We start from the raw sequence: 25856 nt of genomic DNA, 5'->3' as shown, positions 1-25856 counted from the left end.
ATGTGACGTAGTGCTTGCTATCATTCCGCAGCAATTACATTACAGTACTCCGCCAGAAAATTAATATTTGCATGTTGACATGTACGCCTTCCGGGTCGCTTGATAATATCGAGGCAATGTTGAATCGGGTCGCCATCTGTGCCAGCTTTCTGGTGTCGTCTGCCTCAAATGCATAAATTGCGACAACCACCGAGTGTGCACGCTGCTGCCGTTCTTCTTTCGGTGCCGCTTGCTTTTTCTAGGTAAAGATGCGCATTATAAGCAGTTAGTTTGCCGACTCACAGTCTTGTCACGGTGTTTTTCACCGTCGCTACAACGTGGCAGTGAAGCACAAGCTCTTCCTTATAGCAGCGCACGACAGAAATGGGCGGTACTGAAGTCTTTGCTGTTTTTGACGACGGATATCTCAAAATAATGGGGCTGGTTGGAAACTCCGCGTTGATGATTGGAGCATATGGCTGGAGCACTGCCATCGTTTCTGCATCGCCACCTATGCGCGAAAGTTATTATCAAATTATGTATTTAAATTGCCTTAAGTTTTCCCCTATATTGCATAATTTGTTGTGTTTCTCATTGGTCTGAATTCAGGTGAGCCAGTATTAGTATATTGATTCTTATCTCCTATACGAATAGTTCAGCACGTGATGGTTGCTGTAGAAACATTATGGCCAGTCTGTAGAGGCCTAGCGTTTTATCATTGTTGAGCAACAAGCGGAACCGATGTATGTAATTTTGATCACTTTCTTTCTGGGCTTCAGCTTTTGTGTGAGCCCGATATTGACTATATCGCACCGATTATTACTTGGATTGTCAGTTCCTCCACTTACTAAGAGTTATAAGGCGCATGTTCTAAGATTGTTACTAGATCTGGCACTAACCGCTGTGTTAGCTCAGTTGCCACAGCGTGGTGATCCTCAACAGGAGGTCGTTGGCTCGATCCAGGTCACGGCGGCCGCGTTCCAAAGGTGCCGGAATGCAATAACGCTGCAAGAAGTGTGCAACAATTTTATGCCGCATGACAGCGTCGAATATTTTAACGCTGTCCAGGTGTTTCTGAAATGACATATCTGCAAATAACATCCATGTGGCTTGTAAATAATATTGTCATTTATGAATGATCTACCCAGTTATTCATATAATTGGAAATGGTTTCTTTGCGCCGATAGTACAATTGTAACATCTGCCATAAAATCCATTCAACTTCTAGATAAGTTAAACTACACTGTACGCCGACTGGAAGAGTGGTGCCATAAAAATTGCATAAGCATAAACCCTGCTAAGGCTCACTGTTTAGCTTTCCATTCTCCTCAATGATCTACGGCTGCTAATTTACACATACGGCACATACGACTAATTTAAACATAAGCAACGTTGAAATTAAGCAAATAGGTTTTGCGAAGTTCCTAGGAGTCATTCCATATTTTAATCTAAAATTTGACGCAGTAGTTGAAAAAATTGACTTCGACATAAGATCTTCAATTAAGCTCGTTCAGCTTTTAGCATCAATACATTTTTCTCACCTTACGACGCCTTCATCCACACACACATTAAGTATTGTATTAGTCCTTGAGGAAATACTCGTTATACTCGCATGTCTCGCTTGCGAGTATCCAAAAACGGGCACTGAAAATTATGATATTCACATCCAGTCTTTCACCATCCAAGCCCCTGTTTCTAAAATTGGATGTGCTTGCTGTTGCTTCTACATATAAAGCCAGTCTGATGGTCCTGTTGTATCAAGTCATCGATCGTCAAGTTTCCATTGGTGCCTTTCCTATTCACCGATTCACTAATAAAAATCCAGCTAGCTTTGCATTGTGAGATAACTTTTTCTACCAAAAGTACCTACAAATTGTGGTAAACAAACTGCTTGGTTGAGTGGAATTTTCCTTTAGAACAGTATAAAACATGATTTAAAGAAAACGTTATCGTTGAGCCGTTTTAGATGACCTTTGAAAACTTATTTGCTTTTGTGAATTTAATTAGTCTATTAATCACTGGTGCATTGTCTACTGTTGTTCTTTTATGTTATTTTAAATTACTCATTATATTTTTGTCTATTCATTCTTGTGCTTACTGAAATTGTTTTGTTCACTTCTGAGGAAGCCTTTTCGCAGTTCTTGCTTCGGACCTCGTCCTGAATATCTTTCACGCTCATATTTTACATTTACGGTAAAGATAAACTTGAATCTAAATATAAAAAATGATATTCTTTCGCGTATCACACGAAATTTGATGTGTTTATTCTTTTCCACAACTGGGCTTCTGTGAGTATACACATTGAACGAGGCTACATACTGCTCAGGCACACTTTCAATACACACTGCAACAGATTTCATTAACGACGGCGGTGTCCATGATGAGCAGAAGGCCAACTTCCGTATCCAATTGGAGCGCCGTAGCCACCCGGCGCGTAACTCGCTGCATAGCCAGCATCCACGTAGCCGTAAGGAACACTGCCGCCGTAAGCGTATCCTCCAAGTGCTGGCCCGCTGGCAGCGTATCCCTGACGTCCGTACGCGGCGTTGCTATGGGCTGCAGCATCGCCTGCGGTGGGGTTGTATCCGTATCTGCCGTAACCACTGTATCCGCCAGCGTTGTAAGCCGGTGCCGCCCTAGCAGCAAAGGCTGTGGGTGCACCAATCTGTGCAGCTCCTGAAGGAACCGGTGGGACGACTGGCGCGGCATTGAGCACCGCGTCGGCGCTGGCACCAGGGGCGGTGCCCGGCTCGTTGGTGTCCACGGTGGCACGGAAGCCGTTCGCATCAGCCACGTAGTTGACCCGGCGGTAGAGACCGTTCGCGTCTCGATAACCGTAGGAGCCGGTCTTAGCGTTGTTGAAATCGCCTTGCTCGCTGCGGAACTGCCGGTTGCCATACTCGTCCACATTGTCGTAGCCGAAGCTGTACGGCTGAGGTGGCTGCAAGATATAGCGACAAATAGAAATTTTCGATGTTGCTCAAAGTTTTATAGCGTACAATAATAACTAGAAAGCTTGTATGTGAAAAGAAGCCTTGACAGTGTCGCCAATGGCCATGACTGAGTCTCAGTTAACATCCAATACAATTCTGCAGTCTCGGCTGAGTGTCGCTATGCAAAAACAGACTCGCGAGTAGACTATGCTGACGCTAAAAAAAACTAAAGCACAAAAGAGGATTGATATTACCAAGTTCAGTTACTATTCACTTAATGTCTTAATGCAGAGACCGAGATATTTACACAATTTACGGCTCTGTTTATGCTGTCATCACAAAACGAAATAAATGTACAACCAACAGACCTACGCTTTAGAGACATCAGTTTTTTGTGGCTATGCTGCTAATACTCTCGTTCTCTTGGGCACGAGTAGAGACACGTGCACTGCCAGTGAAGAACTAGCGATGGCCAGGAGCTGATATGATTGTTCTCGTGCGCTGATGAGACGTGCCGACGCCATCTGCAAGAGCAGCCTCGAAAAAAAAATAACAGGTTGTTTCTTTGAGTAATTGTCGCCCTACAATAAACGTGTAAAAAACCTCCGAAATACCTAACATCGCTACTAGCGCAGATCTACGCTGGCCAAACGTTAATAGATATGTCTTAGCAGTTTAGGAAGTTCCTGAGCAGGTAGTTGTGCGCGACGTCATACGTGTCACACGTAATTCGACGTTCCACGCGAGCCGTTTGGTTTCCTTACTTTATTTCCAGATTATTTCAGCAAATTAGGCCTCCAGTCTTATTTTGCAGCATGTATATTAACAGCGACCGTATATAAGCGCACATTGAACGCCAAGCCTCCTCAAACGATACAAGAAATCAGTCTAGTCGTAATGCTTCAAGCTTCCTTTACACAGGGTAAGGGAACAAAGCTGCGCCTTTAAAAGGAACTCCTAAAATTTTTCTTTGTCATCTACACCTGACTAGAAAGTTTCATTTGTTTAAGGACATTAAACGCTATGGCAGTTTACCCGCCGTCCTTGCTAAATGGCTATGGTGTTGGGCTGCCGAGTACGAGGTCGCGGAATCGAATCGTGGCCACGGCGGCCGCATTCCAATGGGGGTGCAATGCGTGAACACCTATGTACTATTGTCTAACTGCACGTTAAAGAACCCTAGGTTGTCGAAATTTCCGAAGTCCTCCGCTACGGTGTGCCCTATAATTAGAGAGTGCTTTTGGCACGTAAAGTCCTATAACTTTTCTGACTATGGCAGGTTTTCAAACTCGCAACTTTAAAGAACCGCCAGATCATTTATTTACCACACGTTTCTCTGTATGCACCAAGGTAAGTGCTCGCTTGAGTACGATGTGGCCGTGCCATGATGACGATCAACCCTGGGAGCGCATGTACTCGCATGTTAGAGTAAGCCTGTGCCGCATTCACATGCCTCTTTCACAGAGGCTGCGCAGCTTTACTTTAACATGTTTCCGGTGAGCATTCAAGCTTATATTCAGCTTGAGCTGAAGCTTGACGTGGGACACAAAATTGCAGCATGAACTCGAAGCTTCCTAAACTTGTTGGACCACGCGTGACCCACGGGGCTCGTGTTGGCATCAAAGTTTCAACGTCTAGAGGCACATTGCTGAAGGTTCAAGGGAGTGTCGATGAATAATGAGCCCTCACTCCGGAAGCGTGTGACACGCGTGATTTTCGCTCTTTTGAAGTCCGACGAAGACTGGTGATATTAAAGACGCACTTGACACTTACAGAGGCAAAGGCGTCGTATCTGCCGTAGGGTGCCGGTGCCGCAGCATAGCCCGCGAAGCCTAACCCGGTGTATCCAGCCTGGTTCGGTTGGTGATGGTCAAGGGCGTAGGCTTGAAATACGACGCAGACGAGCAGCACTTGCGCCTGGGATTACGGGAAAATACAGTGGATTATCTGGGTCCCGTTTCGAATGCATCTGCATACAGCTCGGACATGCTGCTCACGCTAGTCCTACGATTATTACAGAGACCTCCACAATATATTTCCAACACAAACTAAGTTAGTAGACAAGTAGCCTTGCACTACATTGGTTCACTTTACGCCCAAACATTGATTTAAACGTCACAACGAGTATACACGGTGTTTCACTTAGGCCAAACCTTAGAAATATGGAAATGCTACGTAGCTAGACAGAAACAATGCAGTCTTGATTGCCGTCCTTTGGCAACAGTAAGGTTATTTTTTCCATTCCGCTTAGCTAGATAATTAGTTATAATTGGTTAATCAACTTCTCAATTACAACCAACGTGTCAATGACTACGTTGTAGAGCAACAAGAGAAACTTCCCATACTTCTTTCTGTTGCTCAATACGTGCTGCATAATATTTTTCCCAGCGGGAAGACAGCCCGCGAATACACGCAAAGTGCCTCGAGCGGCCAGTCGCGCGGCAGTATTGCGCGTATTCGCAGCATCTGTCGCACTCGGAAAAACATTTTTATATAGCACGTATTGAGCAACAGAAAGCTTCATCGGAAATATTTCATGTCGCTCTATAATTTTCTCATTGGCACTCTTGATGTGCCCTTAATAATTCAGAAGCTGCTTACTTAATTAAGTCTAATTATCCAATTAGGCGGACTGCAAAAAACAACCTGAGCATCGCCAAGCGACAGCAAACATTACATTGGTTACGTCCAGGTACGTAGCATTTGCATACATTTAGAGTGTGGCTGAAGTCAAATGAAACAGCCCATATGTGGGCAACTGATTCTTGCATTGCTCAGATGACGCTATCATAACCAGCCTCACCTTTAGGAACATTTCGACTGTTGCAAGGCTCGCACAAGTATTCCACAGAGCTGCTATCCGCAAAGTTACGCAGAAGGGCAGGCGAATGTCTTATGTTTGCGTCTGGCTGCGCGAAGTGGGCTTTTATACTCTAGACAGCGACACCTGCTTACCTATTGCGACACACTGTTGCAGAGCTCTTTGTTGTTGTGCAGTGTTCGCTTCGCCTTTCCGTCTTGCAAAACTGCAGTGTCGTGTCTCACAGTGGCTCACGCTTAATTTCACTGGCAGGTGCTTCTGCTCTGTAACGCACCACAGCGTCTAGGTCATACGTGCACCGGCATATGCGTGAACGGCATAAAGAAACAGCTGTTCCAGGGTGTGAAGATTTTGGCTGTGTGGAGTTCTTTGAACAATATTGTGGGGTAACAACGTTTGCTAATAGCTATTCAACGCTCTAAAGCACAACAGTGGCGAGTAACGGTGGCAACGATGCAAAATAATACTGCCACGTATGGCCCAATATGGTTGTCATCATTTTCGACACCATTAGGCGACGTCGTTTAGGGCACATCATTATTACATCGAAAACTCAAGCAATTTGCCAGAGAGTGTTTGCGTCGCAGTTGCAAGCCAAAATGCTCTTCGATGCAAGAAGCGTGGGTCAGATCGAAGTCGCCTGCCGCCTAAAGAAATATTTCCTCTTTTCGAATGTGATACATTTAGGCGTCGCTGCGATAAAAACAAAAAGCGAGCAGGGGAAATGCAACCTGCGCACTTGCACACCAAAGAGTGCAGGGTCCATCGCTGTATGGTGTTGTTTCTTTGCTTTAAGCTTTCCTCGAAAACGTTGGTATTCGCCGTGTTCAATGCTGACCACCCTGTTATAGAACATTGTGTGCAGTCGTACAGCACGCTTCAGTTTCGACAAAGTCAGATATCCAGATATCACCGAGAAAATAAATGTTAAACTGGATGCGAAAAATTATCCACGGAAAAGTTTAACTAGATGTCTCGGGCCGAAATCACGCCTTTTTTTCGTAAGTGGTGTTTGCCGTTGGCGGCACGCTTTCTCTAATAACATGTCCAGCATCAGGATAGCCATGCACCTGCGTTTATGAACAGTTTTAGCGTAAGGACATAATTTTGTGCATACGGGCCTTGCAGTGTAACCTGCCGTACGAGTCACCGACGGGAGCACGCCTACCGTTTTTGGAACGCGCACTGCCCGCGTCGCCATCTCTGGCTACAGGACAACTGCTCTATTTCTTGAAATTGATTTTATTCATTATAGATTACAGGTTATAAAAAATAATATACAGAAGGAGGTCCCATAGTCAATGACTGTATTTGGACCTTCTGTTATTTATAAATATGCGTTTTCTAAAGCAACCAATAGAACTACACTAAAATCATATATAAGCAAACATGGAAGAAAGTAAGTACTGGAGAAAGCAAAGCAGGATTAGGAGTTACAATAAATCTAACGAAGGAAATTATACAATTGCAAGGAGCAAATGCAGCAAAACTAAATGAACTAAACCAATTTAACAGTAACGGACCAAACATTTTACCCAAACACGCAATAAAAAAAAAGAATTTCAAATATACATGACCATAAATGCAACAATAGAAACAACAACAAAAAACTTCGAAATGCACGTGACCATTAATAAAAAAGAAAGGTATCAGAAAAGCGGAATATTTGAAGTAATAAGGGTGAAGAGAAAAAAAAGAAAAGAATGAAAAGTTAATGTTAAATATTTTCTGTGAACGCGAAGTGTTGACGCAAAGTAGTATGGAATTCCAAAATGAGAAAGCTGCAAAATGAACTGATTGTTTGCCATAGTTGGTGCGCACCAGAGGTAAAATGAGATTATTCTGTAAAGCAAATCTAGTGACATTAGCGTTTATTAAGCATGTTTTAGGAATTATACATGCAGGAACTTCATTATTCAATAACCTGAACATGAATATACTCTGATTATACAACACAGTTTCTTTGACAGGCAGAATGTTATTAGAGTGTAGCAACGAGGAGAGCGCTAGTATTATGGGGACTAGAGGTGACTATTCTGATCGCTTGGTTTTGCAAAATTTGAAGTTAGCTGAGGCGAGTATTATATGTATTTACATGTAACATATTAACGCGTAGTTAATGTGTGAGCTTGAGTAGTGCCGATACAAAGTGATCCGAGATACTTACTTTCTTTCCACAAATTCGGCCGTTACCGACTATGAAACCAGCGTCTTTCAATTGAAACTCCCTTTGTACGTAAAACTGCTGCTACTACCTAAACACCTGTGTTTCCACGAGTTCGCACCGAATCGCGCGATGGCTGCAACAATCCACAACAAATGTTCCCTTGACGCCCTCACCTGGTGTCGTTGACAGTGATTACGTTGCATTGCTTATTCTTGGCATTGTCTTGGCGCACAATCGGGTCTACCACACGCGGTTGTCGAAATTTTCAAGAAGGAAGCTTATCTGGCTCTGCTGAACTTCGGCTCATCCACCCGTGTTACCTTGTCTTGCCCAGATGACTGTAAAATATCCGAATTAACATCTGCAGCCCCTTCACACCCTACTCTCATATTATACCCATCGTAAGAGGGACGCAGCCTCCACCGATGGCCTCTTATGCCTATCGTGCATGAACCTAATTCACACATCGTCCCATACTTTCCAATGTCGTTTTACCACTTAGCCCTTTGCCTCTCTACACTCCATTTCTCTTTTATCGGCGCACATTCTTTTGCTGGAATGGATCACCACTGATCTCTTCCGCACGTTGCACGATGTAGCCGACGGTACTTGTTCCATTTAACCTCAAGTAGAGTGCCATCTGCCGATGCTCAATCTACATTATGTTTACTGAAATTAAAGAAACAAAGTTAGCCACAGGAAACGGTAACGGCTGCCGATTTTCACGTAATAGTAGCAATAATGAGGAAAATCCTGCAAGACAATGAGAAACAACGCCACAAGTTGCAAAAATCTAGAGCGGGGTTTGATGAAGTACTATCCATGAACTGGTTGTCAATGTAAGCGAATAGCCGAACGCTTCTAGAAAGCTTTATGTGCTGTAATAAAGGAATGATGCGCTTGAAGGTGTATGTTCGTTGCAGTGAGGGTGCTTATGTGGAATTTTTTTATGTCATTGCGTGATTCAGTAGAGAAATAGCCGTTCAGCGGCACATCCACACCGGTAGTGCAGGTGGACAACACGAGCGTCTCAGAGGCATAAAAGTTGCCTTCCGCCACGAGCACGCCCCCCGACTCGGTTGCGCGAGAGCATGGGCCTTTTACGGAGGCGCTTTGGATCGGCGGTGAAAGGCCAGAACCAGACTTTCCAGGCATGTAACAATTTGTTACTTTTCATGCAAACTTGGACAAAAGTTTAAGATTGCTGAAGAATATGCGTCACAGGCAGCACTACATAGTCATTATTATATGGCATTACATACGCTACCCAAATTAAATAAACACAGGCTACTTCAATGTCATTGCTACACAAAATTGCATTAATGCTACTCGACAAATGGTACACTCACTTCTTTTTCAACCGTCAGTGCTGGATACAACATCAGGAAGTCTTGCCTATTCATCGAATCCACTTCTAGCCTCTTTCTCCTAGCCGCTGTTTTTCGATCCATGGCATCTTTGACCTTTTCCATGCTTGGGTTTGGACTTGGCAACTCTTTGTTCATGAAATTGATGGTCTCTGTCGCAAACCGTCAGTGCTGGATACAACTTCAGGAAGTCTAGCATATTGATTGAATCCACTTCTAGGCTATTTCTCCAAGCCTGTGTTGTTCGATCCATGGCATCTTTGACCTTTTCCATGCTTGGGTTTGGACTTGGCAACTCTTTGTTCATGAAATTGATGGTCTCGGTCACAAACACTGAATCCATCTCAAAAGAAGCGGAAACAGCAGTCTGAAAATAGAAGAAAATAAAACATATTCCCAGTTGGCACTTACGTACTGTTTATAACTTTTATTTTTGTCATTTTCTTTAAGCTGTTAGCAGCACTGCAACAAATGTATGTCAGGTGCAGGCACAGATTCAAGCATTTACCAATTGTTCCAGCTTTCGAAATACTTTTTCCTCTACCATAATCATTAATGATGTACCATTTCATTAACTAAAGTGCAGCTACCTACATTTTCCTTTGATCTTGTGTAGGGCAGATGAGTGTACGCACGCGCCAGACTCATGCCCTAGAGAACACAGTGATCCATTGTTAAGGTAATAATGAAAGGTTATGCTACAAGCTTTGTGCAACACAAGCTAGAAATCAACGCAGATTTAGGAGCTGAAGACGTGTGATGTGACACTAAAAGGTCAATCCACAAGTGCTTGAGTGCTGACAAATAAAACTGTCAGAAACAAATGAGAAGGCCAGATTGCATGTAATATTAATTGTGACACATATAAGTTTTCTGATTTGAATTTCAGAAGCCCTTACCAAATGAGAACTTTTCTAAACATTTGCCAAGATGTGTAAAAATAAGCAACTGAATTCTATAATCTGGCTAAACTGCTAAATCACAGTGAAGTAGGAGCGTGAGCTTTACTTCCAAAAAGTACGTAAAAAACATTTATAGAACTGAGCAATTAAATGTAAAAAGGCCTTTGCACGTTAATTGCACCCTAAGCATTTTTTTGAATTTTTTTCCAGCAGTTAAGGGCTGCTTGTGGACAAGTGCATGCTAACCCAGTGCCTCAAAATGCATATGTATTACCTCACGGTGGAATGGTACTTTGTTTTGTTGATCACCGCCGTCACCCAGCTTCCGCACTCTTACTTTCTTACTTTCGCCTTTTGAACATCAACTTCAGGACACCCACGTGGCATCCGTTTCCGAACATTCTTAAATTTGTTTTTGAAAGATAGCAGCCATGAAAACTGCAACAAAAGACGGTAAATGCTCACGTAAGTATGAGGAGCTGAACAAAGTACTTTAGACGTCCTGATTCAACAATGGTCAGTTCTTCCAGTTTTTGATAAATAAAAAAAATGGGACAGTGGATTTTTAGGATATTTATGCCATCTTTCCCAAAATGTCTACAAAATGATGGCTGTCATAAAAGCATGACGCATTTACCTTCTACTGCATCCAGCAAAGGATGTAGACAACACATACAGTGTGTCTACCTAACTTTAGCCACAGTTTAAAAATATGGCAATGCACTCAAAGACGACATGACCAAATGCATTTTCCTGACTATATTACGGCGTAAGTCACTATTTTTTGTATTCTGCTTAATTGCATAATTAGTCGAGATAAATTAACCAACGTCTGAAGCAACGAACTTAGGCAAAAAAATGAAATTAGAAAATTGTAGAGCGTTTGCAAAACGTCCGATTAAACAGCCTCCAACTTTCTATTTATAAGTTATTTTTTTCACACCCTGTATAAAACACCTTGTATAAAGATGTCATAGCACTGCTTCAGGTTCCATTATAGGTAATAAAATATAAACTCGAGGCAAAAGCAGCATTTGTCATATTTCAATCATGCCTATTTAGTGTTTTATAAAAGGTTCATGCAAGGATATGATTATTTGTTAACGGCACCATGCAAAAAAAAGGAACAAGATGGAAACGGCAACAGTGAACTAACCGCTGTGTATAATGATACATCTGTTCACAGCTTACTCTTTTGCCTTGTGGTTATTTCTTTAGAGTCATTAGGCCCTGAAATCAACCCATACCAGTTAGCCCAGTTTTCTACACATCTGAGATTGGAATGATACATGCCTATATTAGATAATTCGCCCATTTTCAAAAGAAAACCTTAAGGAATATTCGAATTAATGGTTTCTTTAAGGTTTTGTATTGGAGAGCTAAATCACTCCCATATTAAAGCAACATTGACATAAAAATACACAGCACATCCGCAGACTTCTGTGGCACTACTCATTGCCAGCTTTCATGTAACTTTTGAGTTAAAAGCAGCAAAATTGCGCACATAGGCTTGTCCGAGCTGTCCTTCAACTGCGGGTATGAAACCACCAGGACTTTGCTGCAGCTGTGTAAATCCTTTTTGGGTATCTAGGAATAATATTTTGGCAAGATTTAATGGAGTAAACACAGCAAGGTTAGACAAGTGCTGAATGGATAAATTAAATATAGCTTCACATTTAAGTAGTCAATTATGCATTTCTAGCTCTTCTGCAAGTAATGCCAGCCTCTTCAAGCAATCAACATTGAGCGTTGGAATTATTCTCTCTGCCATAGATGATTAAATTTTTTTTTGATCATTTCCAAACATGTGGTATATATAAATAAAGTTTTTATAAATGCGGCCATACCATGCTCTCAATGCTAAAAGGAAATCTTCAGGACAAGGGAACACTCCGCAATAACTTACTCAAAGGCACCTGGTCAACCTATAAACCCAGTGGAGATAATAGATGCATAAGTTCTTTTCCCTGTACATGTGCTTACGTAGATGTACAGCATGACTAAGACCTAAGTGCTTCATCATCATCAGCCTGGTTACGCCCACTGCAGGGCAAAGGCCTCTCCCATACTTCTACAACTACCCCAGTCATGTACTAATTGTGGCCATGTCGTCCCTGCAAACTTCTTAATCTCATCCGCCCACCTAACTTTCTGCCGCCCCCTGCTAGGTTTCCCTTCCATTGGAATCCAAACCGCAACCCTTAATGACCATCGGTTATCTTCCCTCCTCATTACATGTCCTGCCCATGCCCATTTCTTTTTCTTGATATCAAGTAAGATGTCATTAACTCGCGTTTGTTCCCTCACCCAATCTGCTCTTTTCTTATCCCTTGACGTTACACCCATCATTGTTCTCTCCGTAGCCCGTTACGTCGTCCTCAATTTAAGTAAAACCCTTTAAGTAATCCTCCAGGTTTCTGCCCCGTAAAAGCCCCCTAAGTGCTTAGTGAGGTTTAATAAACACATATGCAACCGGCTTCCCTTTGGCTGCTTTGTGAACAGGTAAATTGCGCAATGCTGTACTTGCCAGCAAAATGAATGCAATGAAAGTTACAGAACTGAATTATGAGGTTTGTGGTATGAAATACTGTCATACATAAAACCAAATTTTTGCACCATACTCATATTTCGGTACAGTCCACGTGATGACAAATCGTGGAAAATCCAGTCGACAATTCCCCTTCTCAATCGGTCCGGAACATCGCCTTTTCTCACTGTCTTTACCTCCACTGCAATGTCAACTGGCACTTGAGGCAACACATACTCGTCCGCCTCTTTTGGTGAACCTTCTGTGCTTCCCACCTGGTTTAGGTTTTGAAGTTCTGTGTGTGGTTGCCTACAACATAGTAGCCATAATTAACAACCTGCTGAAGCTGAGTGCAAGAAGGGACCTGAGCTCTGTGCAGTAAAGTGTAAGCGCTAAGAAATCAATCGATATAGGCATCTCTTTGCCGAAACTGGAATCACTGGTGGATTCAACTTTCCAAAAACGCGGATATTTTGGCACATGGTGCTTCAACAGCCACACCACAATTCAATGCAGTGCTGATAGTCGCTCCGCCACAAGAAGTAATCACATGCATACAATAAGCCACTGCGGCTTCACGACTTAACTGGTGTGCCGTTACCTTACACTTCATGGAAATCGAGTAAAGGATTAGCGGGAACAACCTTTTAACCATCAGCATGTTTTAATTAGTTGGGGCATGTTAAGAAGGTTTGACTAAGTAGACTAGGTTTGACTAGAAGGTATACTAACAAAATAAAAATTCAATTTATTAATATAAGCATTCCACAAGGCCTTTCAGAAATATATCGGCATGAAACAAAATGCAGCTGTACTGGAGAAGAACGAGCAGCAGGCATTGCTTCGAGAAAGACGACGACAACGAGTGGTTCGAAGCCTTGTGCCTGTGTTGCCGAAGTTCTCTGTTCTCTCACTGCGGTGCGCTGCTATCTGAGCGTTTTAGCAATTGCACTATAACGCCTCTTGACATATTTGGTGGACGTGCTGGGCCCTTCACAAACCTGGAACTCCGCAGCCGGACGCTCCCTACCGTTTCTGTCATGCCTCAGGACGCCGCGCAGCCCGATACTCCCCTGGCATAGCCTGTCGTCTGATCCGGTGCTCTACGCCAACGAGATCCTCCGGTCTTCAGCGGCAACGACGACCATGACGTGGAGAATTGGCTCTCGTCATAAGATCGCGTGAGTGCGCATAACAAATGGGATGACAAAGCTAAACTGACTAACTTCATCGCTAATCTCTGAGTCGCTAATCTCTGGTTCCGGAATCATGAATACAAATTTTCCACCTGGAAAGCATTTACCCATTGTTTCAAAGAAGTATTCGGTCGCACTGCTGTGCGCAAGCTTCGCGCAGAACAACGCTTGCGTGGTCGCGCGCAGCAAAAGGGTGAAAACCTCACCAACTACATAGAGGACGTAGCTGACCTTAGCCGGCGCATTAATCCCGCCATGCCCGACTCTAAAAAGACCAAGAATGTCAAGAAGGGCATAGAGGATGACGCCTTCCAAATGCTCTTGGCGAAAAATCCTGAAACAATTGACGAGGTCATTACACTGTGCCAGAGCTACCATGAGCTCCGCAAACAACGGCTTACTACGCGCCGAGCTGCGGCGCCCGACAACAGGATTTCGGCTTTAACCGACACGTCCAGTGCTGCTCCCGCCCACTCTTCGTTGCTCGACCAAATCAAGCAATTTGTTCGCGAAGAAGTCGCGCGCCAACTGTCACTGCTGCCTGCTACCCAGTCATCTGAGTCCTCTTTGTCCCCGGAACTCCGACGCGTCATACATGAACAAATCAGCGACGCACTACCTCTCGCTAATCAGCTACCTTCAGCGCCGATTCGGCTCACGTACGCTCCCGTCGTCACCAGGCCAAGACCACCGCCTGAAGTTGCGCATTGCACCCCCACAAGCGGCTTCTACGCCTCGTCTTCTCCAGCTGCGAACTACTTGCCCAGAAGGGGCTTCTGCGCGCCTCCGCAGCCCATACGCCCAGCCCAGAACTGTGCACCGCTACTTAGGCCCCCTGTTGATAATCCGTGGCGTACCGAAGACAACCGGCCGATCTGCTTCGCGTGTGGCTTTGCTGGCCACGTGGCACGGTTCTGCCGCCGGCGGAGTTGGTATCCTCCCGATACTGCGATATGTCACGGGAATGCTCCTGACTCCCAGTCCCGCTATTCGCCACCAGCTCCGCACTTCACTCCTTCATCTCTTGTTCCCCGAAGCTTCAACACTCGTCGGTCTCCATCTCCCCGTCGACGTTCCCTCTTCCCCATCGTCCACCGCCCTCCAGCTGTGGAGGAAAACTAAAAGGCGCAGTTCTTGTGGCGAGAACTGCGATCTCTTCGAACTGCTCAAGCCCTCGTTTATGCCCAACGAATGTCATTGAAGTTTTTGCCGAAGGTGTCGCCCTTCATGCGTTTGTCGACACGGGTGCCGCAGTGTCCGTGATTGCCGACCAGGCTCGCCGTACGCTTCGAAAAGTCGCGACGCCGTTTTCTGTCATTTCGCTACGTACAGCAAGCGCTGAGCCAATTGAGCCCTTAGGAACATGTACCGTCCGTGTCGCCATACAAGACTGTTTACAGCGCATTGAGTTTGTTGTTCTTCCCCGCTGTTCTCATGCCATTCTAAGATGGGACTTCCTGTCATCTCATCACGATGTTATTGAATGTGCGCGTGCAGAACTTGCGCTCACTCCATTTTGCGGCAGTCCTTCTGAAGACTTGCCTGCACCTTCTGCCGGGGTGTTTGTCGCCACTGACGGTGATATCTCTCCTTTCTCTTCCGCCCTTGCACCCGTTTCCTGTGTTGCTTTCTGCGATTCCACAGTTCTTTTCACTCCATCTCAAACTGCTGCACGCCGTCATCCCTTCTTGCTTCCCTCTGCTCTCCTATCGAGACGACACCAGCGCACTTTACGTTTCGAATCCGTTTTCGTGTCCATCAAGCTTACATCGTGGCGAGTGCCTCGGTTTTGCTGATGAATTCGACACGAGCTCTGTGTACGATGTGCCTGATGACTCGACTCCTCTTCACGTTGACGCCATGGCGCTCCCTGCCTCTGCGCCTGCATGTGACCGAACGTTCGCTCCATTTATTGAACCTAACCTCACTCCGAGTCAGCGCACGCAGATCGTCGACCTCCTTAACCAATTTCGAACTTCTTTCGACCTCCAAAAACAATGTTTAGGACGTACCTCCACAGTTGTGCGTCACATCGACACCGGCAGCCACGCGCCTCTACGCCAACGTCCATACCGTGTGCCCGGGACGGAGCGCCGTGTTATCGATGAGCACGTAGGAGACATGCATCGACGCGGCGTCATACAGCCATCACACAGTCGCTGGGATTCTCCAGTAGTGCTTGTCAAAAAGATAGGTGGGACTATTCGATTTTGTGTGGACTATCGACGTCTAAGCGAGATAACCCGTAAAGATGTGTATCCTCTTCCCCGTATCGATGACGCACTGGACTGCCTCCAAGGCGCTGAATGTTTTTTGTCCTTAGGCTTACGATCCGGTTATTGGCAGGTCCCGGTGGCTGACGCAGACCGCCCGAAAACAGCCTTTGTTACGCCTGACGGCTTATATGAATCTACCGTGATGCGCTTTGGCCTCTGTAATGCGCCGGCAACGTTTGAAAGAATGATACATAACATCCTCCGGGGTCTCAAATGGCAGACATGCCTTTGTTATCTCGATGACATTATCATCTTTTCTACTGACTTTTCTTCTCACCTGTTCCGACTCAAACGCGTGCATACTTGATTTGCCGATGCTGGACTCCAGCTCAACTTAAAGAAGTGTCGCTTCGCCGCCCGTCAGCTAGTCATCCTTGGCCAGGTTGTTTCGAAAAATAGGGTGCTCCCAGATCCAACCAAACTCTAAGCCGTTGCCGAATTCCCACGATCAAAGACGCCGCAGCTTCATTGGATTACGCTTCTATTTTTGTCGTTTCATCCCCAACTTCGCCACCATAATAGCGCCTTTGACGCAGCTTCTCGCGGGTAACCACGACCTCTTGGCCCGGCCGCCAGTTTGCGATACCGCATTCACGACTCTGCGTCGTCTTCTAACCTCACCCACTATACTCCGACATTTTGACCCAAGTGCACCGACAGAAATACACACGAATGCCAGTGGCGTCGGCATTGGCCCTGTTCTTGCACAACGAAAGACTGGCTTCGATGAAAACGTTGTTGCTTTCGCTATCCGCGCACCCACGAAAACGGAAGCAAACTATTCCGTTATAGAAAAAGAATGCCTGGCTATCATTTGGGCCATAACTAAGTTTCGTCCTTACCTCTACGGCCACCCGTTCGACGTCATCACGGACCACCATGCACTCTGCGGGCTGTCGTCCTTGAAAGATCCTTCAGGCCGTCTCGCTCGATGGGCGCTTCGCCTCCAAGAGCATGATATTGGAGTGCTGTACCGCTCTGGCCGTAAACATTCGGACGCGGATGCGTTGTCTCACTCCCCAGTGTCAGGGCAGCCCAATCATCAGAAAATACAAATATGCGAGTCCTCCCTCGCTGCCACGGACATGCTTTCGGAGCAGCAGAAGGATCCACGGATTGTTGTTATGCTGGCTTTTCTGTCAGGCCCATCACGGCCTCCTACTGGCCGTGCATTGCGTCGCCACGCACACCATTTTGCTGTACGTGATGGTCTCCTATACCTCCGTAACTACATCTCAGATGGGCGCAAATGGTTACTCGTTGTTCCTGGGTACCTACGTTCGAATATATGTGCAGCGTTTCGCGATGACCCGCACTGTGGACATGCAGGAGTACTAAAAACATACGCGCGCCGGCGAATTCGTTATTACTGGCGCGGGATGTACCGATTCGTCCGCGAATATCTCCACTCCTGCCTCGCTCGCCAACGCCGCAAGAATACCCCTCATGCCTTAGCTGATCCACTGCAACCATTGCTTTGTCTAGGACGGGCCTTTGACCGGGCCGCAGTTGATCTTTATGGGCCCCTTCCGAGTACTTCAGATGGCAACCGCTGGGTGATAGAGGCGATAGATCATTTCACATGCTACGCCGAAGCTTCGCCTCTGCCCAACGAATCTGCGCGGGATGTTGCCTGGTTCCTTCTGCGTAACATCATACTTCGCCATGGAGCCCCCAGAGAGTTGCTGAGCGACAGAGGCCGCGTCTTTCTGTCTCACGTTATAGAAGCCCTGCTCAAGGAATCAAACGTAATTAACCATACCTCTACTGCATACCACCCGCAAACTAATGGCATGACTGAGCAATTTAACCGCACTCTTGGCGATATGTTAGCCATGTACGTCGCATCTAACCAAACCAATTGGGACCGAATTCTACCCTTCGTGACGTACGCTTATAATACCGCCACGCAGACATCTACAGGATTTCCCTCGTTCTTTCTTCTTTAGGGACGCGAGCCTTCCTGCGCAATGGACACCATCCTTCCATATCGCTCTGACACAACGGAGGCTACTACCCTGTCCGAGGCTGCTGCATACGCGGAAGAGTGCCGAAAGCTCGCCCGCACGTTTACTTCGGAAGATCAGCAGCGACAGAAGCACCTTCGGGATATTCCCTCTTTTCCGGCACCCTATGCCCCTGACTCACTAGTCTGGCTTTTGGTTCCCCGCTACCAGCCCTGGACTTCCACCCAAGCTTGTGTCCAAGTAGCAGGGTCCCAACCGTGTTGTCAGTCAAACGTCTCGTGTGAACTACTTGGTAGAACCCCCTGAGCCGCCTTCCGATAAGCGCTGCCGGGGGCGCGAAATCATGCACGTTCAGCTGCCCAAGCCGTACATTGACCCACGTGTGCAATCTTGCCGGTAGGTCACCGAGACGGCTCCTCTTCTCCGGGGAGGCAATTGTACTGGAGAACGAGCAGCAGGCACTGCTTCGAGGAAGACGACGACAACGAGTGGCTCGAAGCCTTGTGCCTGTGTTGCCGAAGCTCTGTGTCCTCTCGCTGCGGTGCTCTGCTATCTGAGCGTTTTAGCAATTGAACTATAGCCCCTCTTGAGACAGCAAACAAACGTGACATAACTGGTTAAAAAATGACCTCAGCAATGATTTCAGTCGTGTACTGGTGAGCACGACATACATATGCGATGTGTAGATGTACCTCAAAAAAAGCAGTTATTTAGGCATTTAATGTGTAGAGAATCCTTACTTTTCTGCTATCGGTCGGCCAGTGTCATCGCAGACGAGCAAATTGATTTTTGCTCCATCCTCAATTTCTGTGTCATCGTCCAGGTCCATGAAACACTCGGAGCGCTCATTGTATATCTGAAAATGCACAATTTCGTTACGATGGCATGCTGCCATTGTGTCTGACTATAATCTCCTAGAAAACAAAATGTGTTTGTTTAGTGTTTAATGTTGTACGCAAGCTTTTAACACTTTAGTACGTTAAAGGAAAATTATTCCTTCTTGGTTTTGAAGTTCACTTAGCCTGCACAAGCTGACAAATATTACGGCTATAGCGTGCTCATATTTACAAGCATTCTACACGCACTAGCAAGGTACAAGGTACTGACGTCACTTTGAATGACATGAAAAAGATAATAATAATAATAATAATAATAATAATAATAATAATAATTACTGTTGCTATATTACAATAATAATATTGTTATTACACCATGTTACTGGCAGGAGGAGGAAAAACTTTATTTTCATCAGATCTTCGAATTTTGCGAATTACTGGGTTATTCCTTCAGGCAGGCGGCGTGAGGCGGCTGTAAGCCCTTGACATTCAGTGATCTGCAAAGCCCAGTTGACGGTCCGCAGCTGCACAGCGGGATCCGAGCTGGACAACGCTACCTCCTAGTCTGAAGTGTTGTTAAGTTAGAGTTCCGCTCAAGATTTTAGCCCAGGGCAGTCGCTCAATATCTGTGTCAGGTCAGCCTTACTGGTGTAGAATATTTTGCATTTAGGTGAGAAGCAGCGCGGATATATTAGTGAGTACTTGTAAGGGTTGGTAAAACATCTTTCTTAAAATATGTCCACTGAAACATTGCAAAATGATGTGTACAATGCGATGCTTTGGTTCACTAACAACGTAATTGTTGTCAATGCCCAAAAAACATGTTTGTTGTTGCTCTCCACTCAAGACTACTGTAATTTACATGCCTTTCTACTTACAAAAGTCTAACTGTGTTTCTTGTAAATGTGCACTTTTTCCATACTTGGATTGTGTTAGGTATCATGGAATATCTTTCGATAGTAACTTATCTTGGCAGCATCACTTATCCCTTATTTTTTCAAGACTGAGGTCAGTTGCTTGGCTGTTAATATTGAAAGCGTTGCACCCCGTCTACAAAAAAAAAATTGTGCATGCATGGGTTACAGTGTGTTGAGATACGGCATTACATTCTTCGGCTTTTGTTCGGATTGTTTGAGATGCAGGCTAGACTGGATTATAAAAATATTCTTAAAAATGGTGCCTATAATTACCCAATAGTAACAGCTGCAAATATGTTCCGTGAACTTGGTCTACTGAATTTTCAATCAGTGCTTATCGAAACAGCTCTCATGAAATATTATTGGAACCCTGCATTCAAACGAAAAAATTCCGCCACAAGGGAACTTTGAGAACACGTCCGTTATGTAGTTCCTCGTTGAGCCACAACGTATGGTGCGCCCAGACACTGTGCATATGTGCCGCACATTTTTAACAAGTTACCAGATGAAATCTTTAACGCGACTTCGAAAAGCAAGCTGAAAGAATTGTAGGAGCTATGGCGAAATTAACTTCCAGGACATTTTTGCATCGTAATATTTACTTCTTTTTCATTCTCATTCATTTTTTTCTTTGTTCTACATGTCTCATCAATTTATGTATTTTTTTCACCAGGTATATCATGTTCATAAGCATGGCCCTACAAGCCAGCAAGGGCTCAGACTGGCCTGTTTGTGTTGTTTTGCATTTCTGGTGGCAATAAATACTACTCTTATTATAATTGCTATTATTATTACTATATTAGAAAGATATCGCTGCTTTTAATGCTAAGCTTCTGACAGGGTGGCCATGGTTGCAGAGAATGTTGGCAATGGATAATAATGCTAGCACTTTCCTCTTGATCAGATGAGTTTTCGAGCACTTGCTTAAGAGCTGCTTAGCAAGACAATACTTAACCTACACACTCAAATTCCCATGCACGTCAGCCTCAATCTTTGAGCTAATTGAGCGTTTTAGATTAGGCTACATAAGCGTTGGGTGCCGCAAACCGCCAGGGGCAAAAAAGTAGAAAAAAGGAGATGAAAGAATGCAAAGGGCCCGTAAGTTGAGCCATAATTACACTTCACAGGCCACACATTCTTGCAAATATAAACTCGGTGCGGCGTCGTCGTCTCGGAAAAATGCGAAACATAGCGAATAATACCTGCCATATTACAGTTCCATGGCATTAGAACGCATTGCGGCACGTTGAGTTCTCTTAGGAAATAAGGCAAACTGCCCATGCGGTTCGCAAAATACGACTGCAAAGCTCTTGTGCGCTTGTATACATTGCATGAAAAGATTATTGAAACGCGATAGTCGGAGCGCGTGGCTGCCGGCACTTCTCGCGCAACCGGTGGACGCTGGGGCCACCGAGCTGACAATTTTTGCATCACAAGAAAGCGAGAGCCTTTGTGGTGCACTGTGACTGCATTCCGCCCCTCATCGATGACCCAGCGCTCACCGGTGGCGAAAAAAGCGCCGGCTGCCGCGCGATCCCAGTATTGCGTTTCGGCACGTATGATAACGCCAAGTGCACTCCACTCAGTCCAAATACAGAATTTATCTCGCCTTTGGTTCACCCAGGGCGGCAAGAATACTTGCATATATTTAATGAAGTGAAAGCCGGCAGAAAACAAGGTATCAGCAATTTAAATTGTGCCATTAATCAACCCAGGTAGTTGTTAATTTGCCTACTCGCGCATGTCTCTACGTGCCCCACATTTTCTCTAAGTATATATTCGCTAGGAAACCGTCAAAACACCCATATAAAGTTTCCGAGTACTTCTAGTGACATTACAGCTTCGCTTTAAGGACATAGGGAGATACAAACTAATCCTTCGCACACTCATCTCAATCAGAAAGCATCTGCAAGACAAGAGCGCGAAGGGGTTTTCAAGCAGGCTTGCACGCAGATCAGCTTCCTTCCGGCCACCCGTGCGTAGAACCACCTTCTTTGATTGGCCGTAAGACATTAAGCAAACCGCTTGCGCGGTGGCTTCAAGCGCGCTCCTGTTCGCTACTTTTTCACAAAGATCGTGCGAATTCGTCGCCATCGTTTCGCCCCGGCCGTACGTCAAGCGGGCCTTCTTGGTCCCTTTGTGCCGGTTTTCACGCCATCAAGAAGCCAAATCCATAGCGAAAAGTCAAAGCCGTCAAAGCTGTCAAAGCTAGCATGTACGGCTCACTCCGTGTAAACAAAGCTGATCTCGAAGTCTACGTTTGTTCTTCAGCTTTGTGAGGAGCAATTGCAGCAAATAAAGCTCGTCATAAACGCTATGGTTTAAATTATAATGCCGTCTTCCACATATTTTACTTATGAATCAGTTTTTTTGCTTTTCCCGCTTCCAAAAGCATAGCCTTCGAGATCGGTAAATTTTTAACGGAGTTGTTTTTGGGGCGTAGGGTGATGATGATGATGACGACGGCTCACTCCGTGTAAACAAAGCTGATCTCGAAGTCTACGTTTTTTCTTCAGCTTTATGAAAAGCAATTGCAGGAACTAAAGCTCGTCATGAACGCTTTGTTTTAAATTATAATGCCGTGTTTAACATACATTTTACTTCTGAATAAGTTCTTATTCGTCCAGCTTCGAAAAGCATAGCCTTCGAGATCCGTGAATTTTCTGCCGGAGCCGTCGCTGGGGCATAGGGTGCTTGATTAGAACTGCTTTGGAGCGCGTAATTGTTTATTTCAATGTGTGTGTGTGTGTGTTTTCAGTTTAGGTTCCCGTCAATCTTTTTGTGTGTGTGTGTGTGCGTGTGTTTGTGTGTGTGTGTTTTCAGTTTTAGTTACCGTCAATCTTTTTCTTCGGCATGCTCACTTTCACAGTGAAGGTCAGTTACAGGGTGGAGGTTTAGCTGTCGGCAACGGATGCTAAGGTATAGAGATTAGCCCGATATTTATTCGAAGATAACAAGTGGACGGGCATGATATGCGTGAGGCATGGGTGAGATTCTATAGGTAACCGCAATGCAAGCGAGCTGTATCAGTGGCGTCTTGCAGACGATCCCTTGCATCGCGGAGTTGTTGATCGCTGCTGCTACTTTCCTTTTCTGCTAGCGTTCCCCGGCGCTGCTACAGCCGACGCTGTTGGAACTGTCTTGTCTACACGCTCATAGATAAACTTGTCTGTGCAGGCTTCGTTGGTGGGGCAGCTGCGCTCTTTGTGTCATCCGCTAACACCGCCATAGAGGTTAGTTTGTGTATGTTGCGCGCTGATTGCCGAGATACTCAAGAAACCTGCGATACTGGTGTATAGCGATGAGTTCCGTTCCCGGCTTTCGGTGTCCACGATGCCATTTCTTTGCGACTAAGTATATGTGCGTGATTTGGCATCTTGAAAATGCCCACTCCACGGAGTCACATTTCAAAGTTACGTGTGGCGTTGTAGGCTGTGAGAAGCGATACACAATGTGCCAAGCCTTCGAAGCCACCTCTATCGCAAGCACCAGCTGTGGAGAAACGCGGAGTGAGTCGGACGAAAATCGTTATGCTTATGACTAAGACGCAACAGAATATCCTGGTGCAGGTGTTAGTGGCCAGCTCGCCGCTCATCATGCGCAGCATGAATCTGATACAAGGTTCCAGGAAATGCCGGAGCCTCCAATACTAGGACACTTTGCCATAGGATTGAAAAAATCACTTGCAAACCTGTTCTTCCGTGTTGCTGAAGCACGATATGTGCCCAATTCGACCTGCGAAACTTTGTTTTAAGAAGTTGAGGCTATACTTAGATGGACCATACAACAGTTTGCAGAGCGAGTGAGGTGTGCGTAAATTCGTCTTTTTCTACTGTGCCTGAATCTCTCACTAACTTCTTGAACTGCAACTTCCTTGAAGGCGTTTTTGATGATATTCGCTCGCAGTACCAAAGAGTTCAGTATGCTAAATCCAAGTTCTCTTTCACCGAGGCTCAGAAGTGCACATATACTGACGATGATGATGTGTGGTGTTTCGCGGCGCAAGGGCTAGGTTTGGCCAAAGAGCGCCATGACAAGTGGTGATGTTGACGATGTATTGTGGAAGATGTGACTTGGCTGTAAAGTGGCCTAAAAATAGTCGCTGTAGAGTGCGTAAAACCTACTTGCTATAAAATTATGGCGATGACAAATGACGAATACTATGAACATTAAAATTCATCGTAAAAGAATGACGCAGAATAGAAAATATATGAGATCGTAAAAATGCCTGGAGCACTGTTGCCTCGCCAGAGCCCTTGAAACACAAGGGCCTAGAGTCACGTGCCGTACGAAAGAACTATCACAGCGCCATCCTCTGAAGAGAGGAGACGCTACGAACATATGGGGCTAACAACATGCAACACAACATCTTTCAGATAACTTAGGACTGCGTTAGTGTCAAAGAGCGGTTCTGGGCCGAGTAACGTTACAGGATGAAGGGGAATATGTTACCGGTATGCTAACGGAAGATGTTTATTTCTGTCAGACTAGGCTTTCCGACACTCCAGGAAGACATTGAGGACGGTCAGCCTCTCTCCGCATCTCCCACAGGTTGGGGGCTCATTTCCAGTGAGTAAAAAATTGTGGGTGCCAAATGTGTGTCCTATTCTTAGACGACCGAACAGGACATCTGTTTGGCTTGGTTTTGTAGTAGAGGGCCAGGGTCCTAACTGTGGCTTTATTAGGTGGAGCTTATCTGTTTCCGCGTCCCACATGCGTTGCCAGTGGCCGCGCATCCTCCTTCGCAAGAAAGGCCTGAGATCTGTGACAGGCAGCTCAGCGGTAGGGTTAACGGCTTCCGATGCGATAGACGTGGCCATCTCGTCCACCAGAACGTTGCCCTCGATCCTCTTATGGCCAGGCACCGAGCATATAATGACATGCTGGTTAGATATGTACGCTTTACACAAGACGGTGTAGAGTTCATTAAGTACTGGATTTTTGTGTCTATAGGGTGACATTAAAGCCTTCACAACGCTTAGGGAGTCTCTATATATCGCTGATTTTTGAAGTTTCGATTTTCTTATGTGATTTAAAGAACACAGTACTGCGTAGGCCTCGGCCGTGAAGATACTTGTTTCCGGATGCAGTACACCAGATTCTGAGAAGGATGGGCCGAAGGCAGCATAATACACCCCGGCATTTGACTTCGAAGCGTCTGTGTAGATATCTGCGCAGGAGTGCTTGTGCTGGAGTACAAGACAATGCATTCGGATTTCTATCTCTGGTGCGTGTTTTGTTACTTCTAAAAAGGATATGTCACATTCAATCAGCTGCCACTCCCGAGGTGGTAACACCTTGGTTGGGTGCATTAGGCGAAGCTCGAGGAGTGGGACACGCATTTGATCACTAAGCTCCCTCATACGAAGCGAGAAAGGCTGTCTTACAGAGGGACGGGTATGGAAAAGTGTTGTACATGTCATATCGTTGACAGTGTGAAAACATGGATGTTGATGATTGGAATGTATTTTCAGGAAATATCTAAGGCTTATGTAAGTTCTCTGTAGATGAAGGGACCATTCATTTGATTCCGCGTATAAGCTTTCAATCGCGCTAGTTCTGAAAGCGCCAGTGGCTAAGCGGATACCTAGATGGTGGACAGGATCTAGGATCTTTAGTGCGCTCGGAGCGGCATAGTTATATACGACGGCGCCATAGTCCAATCGTGATCGAATTAGGCTTTTATAAACATTCATCAAACACTTCCTGTCGCTACCCCATGTTGAGTGGGGTAGAATTTTAAGTAAGTGCATTGTCCTTAGACATTTTTCTTTAAGATATTTAATGTGCTGTATAAAAGTAAGCTTGGAGTCTAGTATAATTCCTAGAAATTTGTGTTCTTTGTTGACAGGAATTTGATGTCCACAGACTTGAACACAACGATCTGGAACCAGGCCTCTCTTTCTAGTAAAAAGAACACAGGAACATTTGTGGGGGGTTGATTTTAAATCCGTTTTCGTCTGCCCAC

The 25856-nt window shown here is 45.3% G+C and overlaps 1 protein-coding gene across 1 annotated transcript; it reads right to left on the bottom strand.

The window, feature by feature from the left end:
- Positions 1-2253: 2253 nt before the first annotated feature.
- Positions 2254-9378, bottom strand: LOC135900237 (uncharacterized). Its single transcript, XM_070537831.1, has 2 exons — positions 9250-9378; positions 2254-2920 (listed from the first exon to the last, which is right to left on the bottom strand). Exons 1-2 carry the CDS (start codon positions 9370-9372, stop codon positions 2339-2341), a joined length of 705 nt encoding a protein of 234 aa, XP_070393932.1. The 5' UTR covers positions 9373-9378; the 3' UTR covers positions 2254-2338.
- Between the last annotated feature and the right edge of the window lie 16478 nt (positions 9379-25856).

The sequence above is a fragment of the Dermacentor albipictus genome, chromosome 1, assembly GCF_038994185.2.
Source record: "Dermacentor albipictus isolate Rhodes 1998 colony chromosome 1, USDA_Dalb.pri_finalv2, whole genome shotgun sequence".
NCBI classification, from domain to species: domain Eukaryota; kingdom Metazoa; phylum Arthropoda; class Arachnida; order Ixodida; family Ixodidae; genus Dermacentor; species Dermacentor albipictus.
Note: the sequence above shows the minus strand (reverse complement) of the source record. Positions and strands in the feature narration are given on the sequence as shown.

Bases quoted from the DNA above. Each gene is read 5' to 3' on its own strand.
- LOC135900237 (XM_070537831.1), bottom strand. From the start codon at position 9,372: ATGGAAAAGGTCAAAGATGCCATGGATCGAAAAACAGCGGCTAGGAGA. The intron at 2,921-9,249 runs GTGAGTGTACCA...TATATCTTGCAG, and splicing joins CACTGACGGTTGAAAAAGAA to CCACCTCAGCCGTACAGCTT.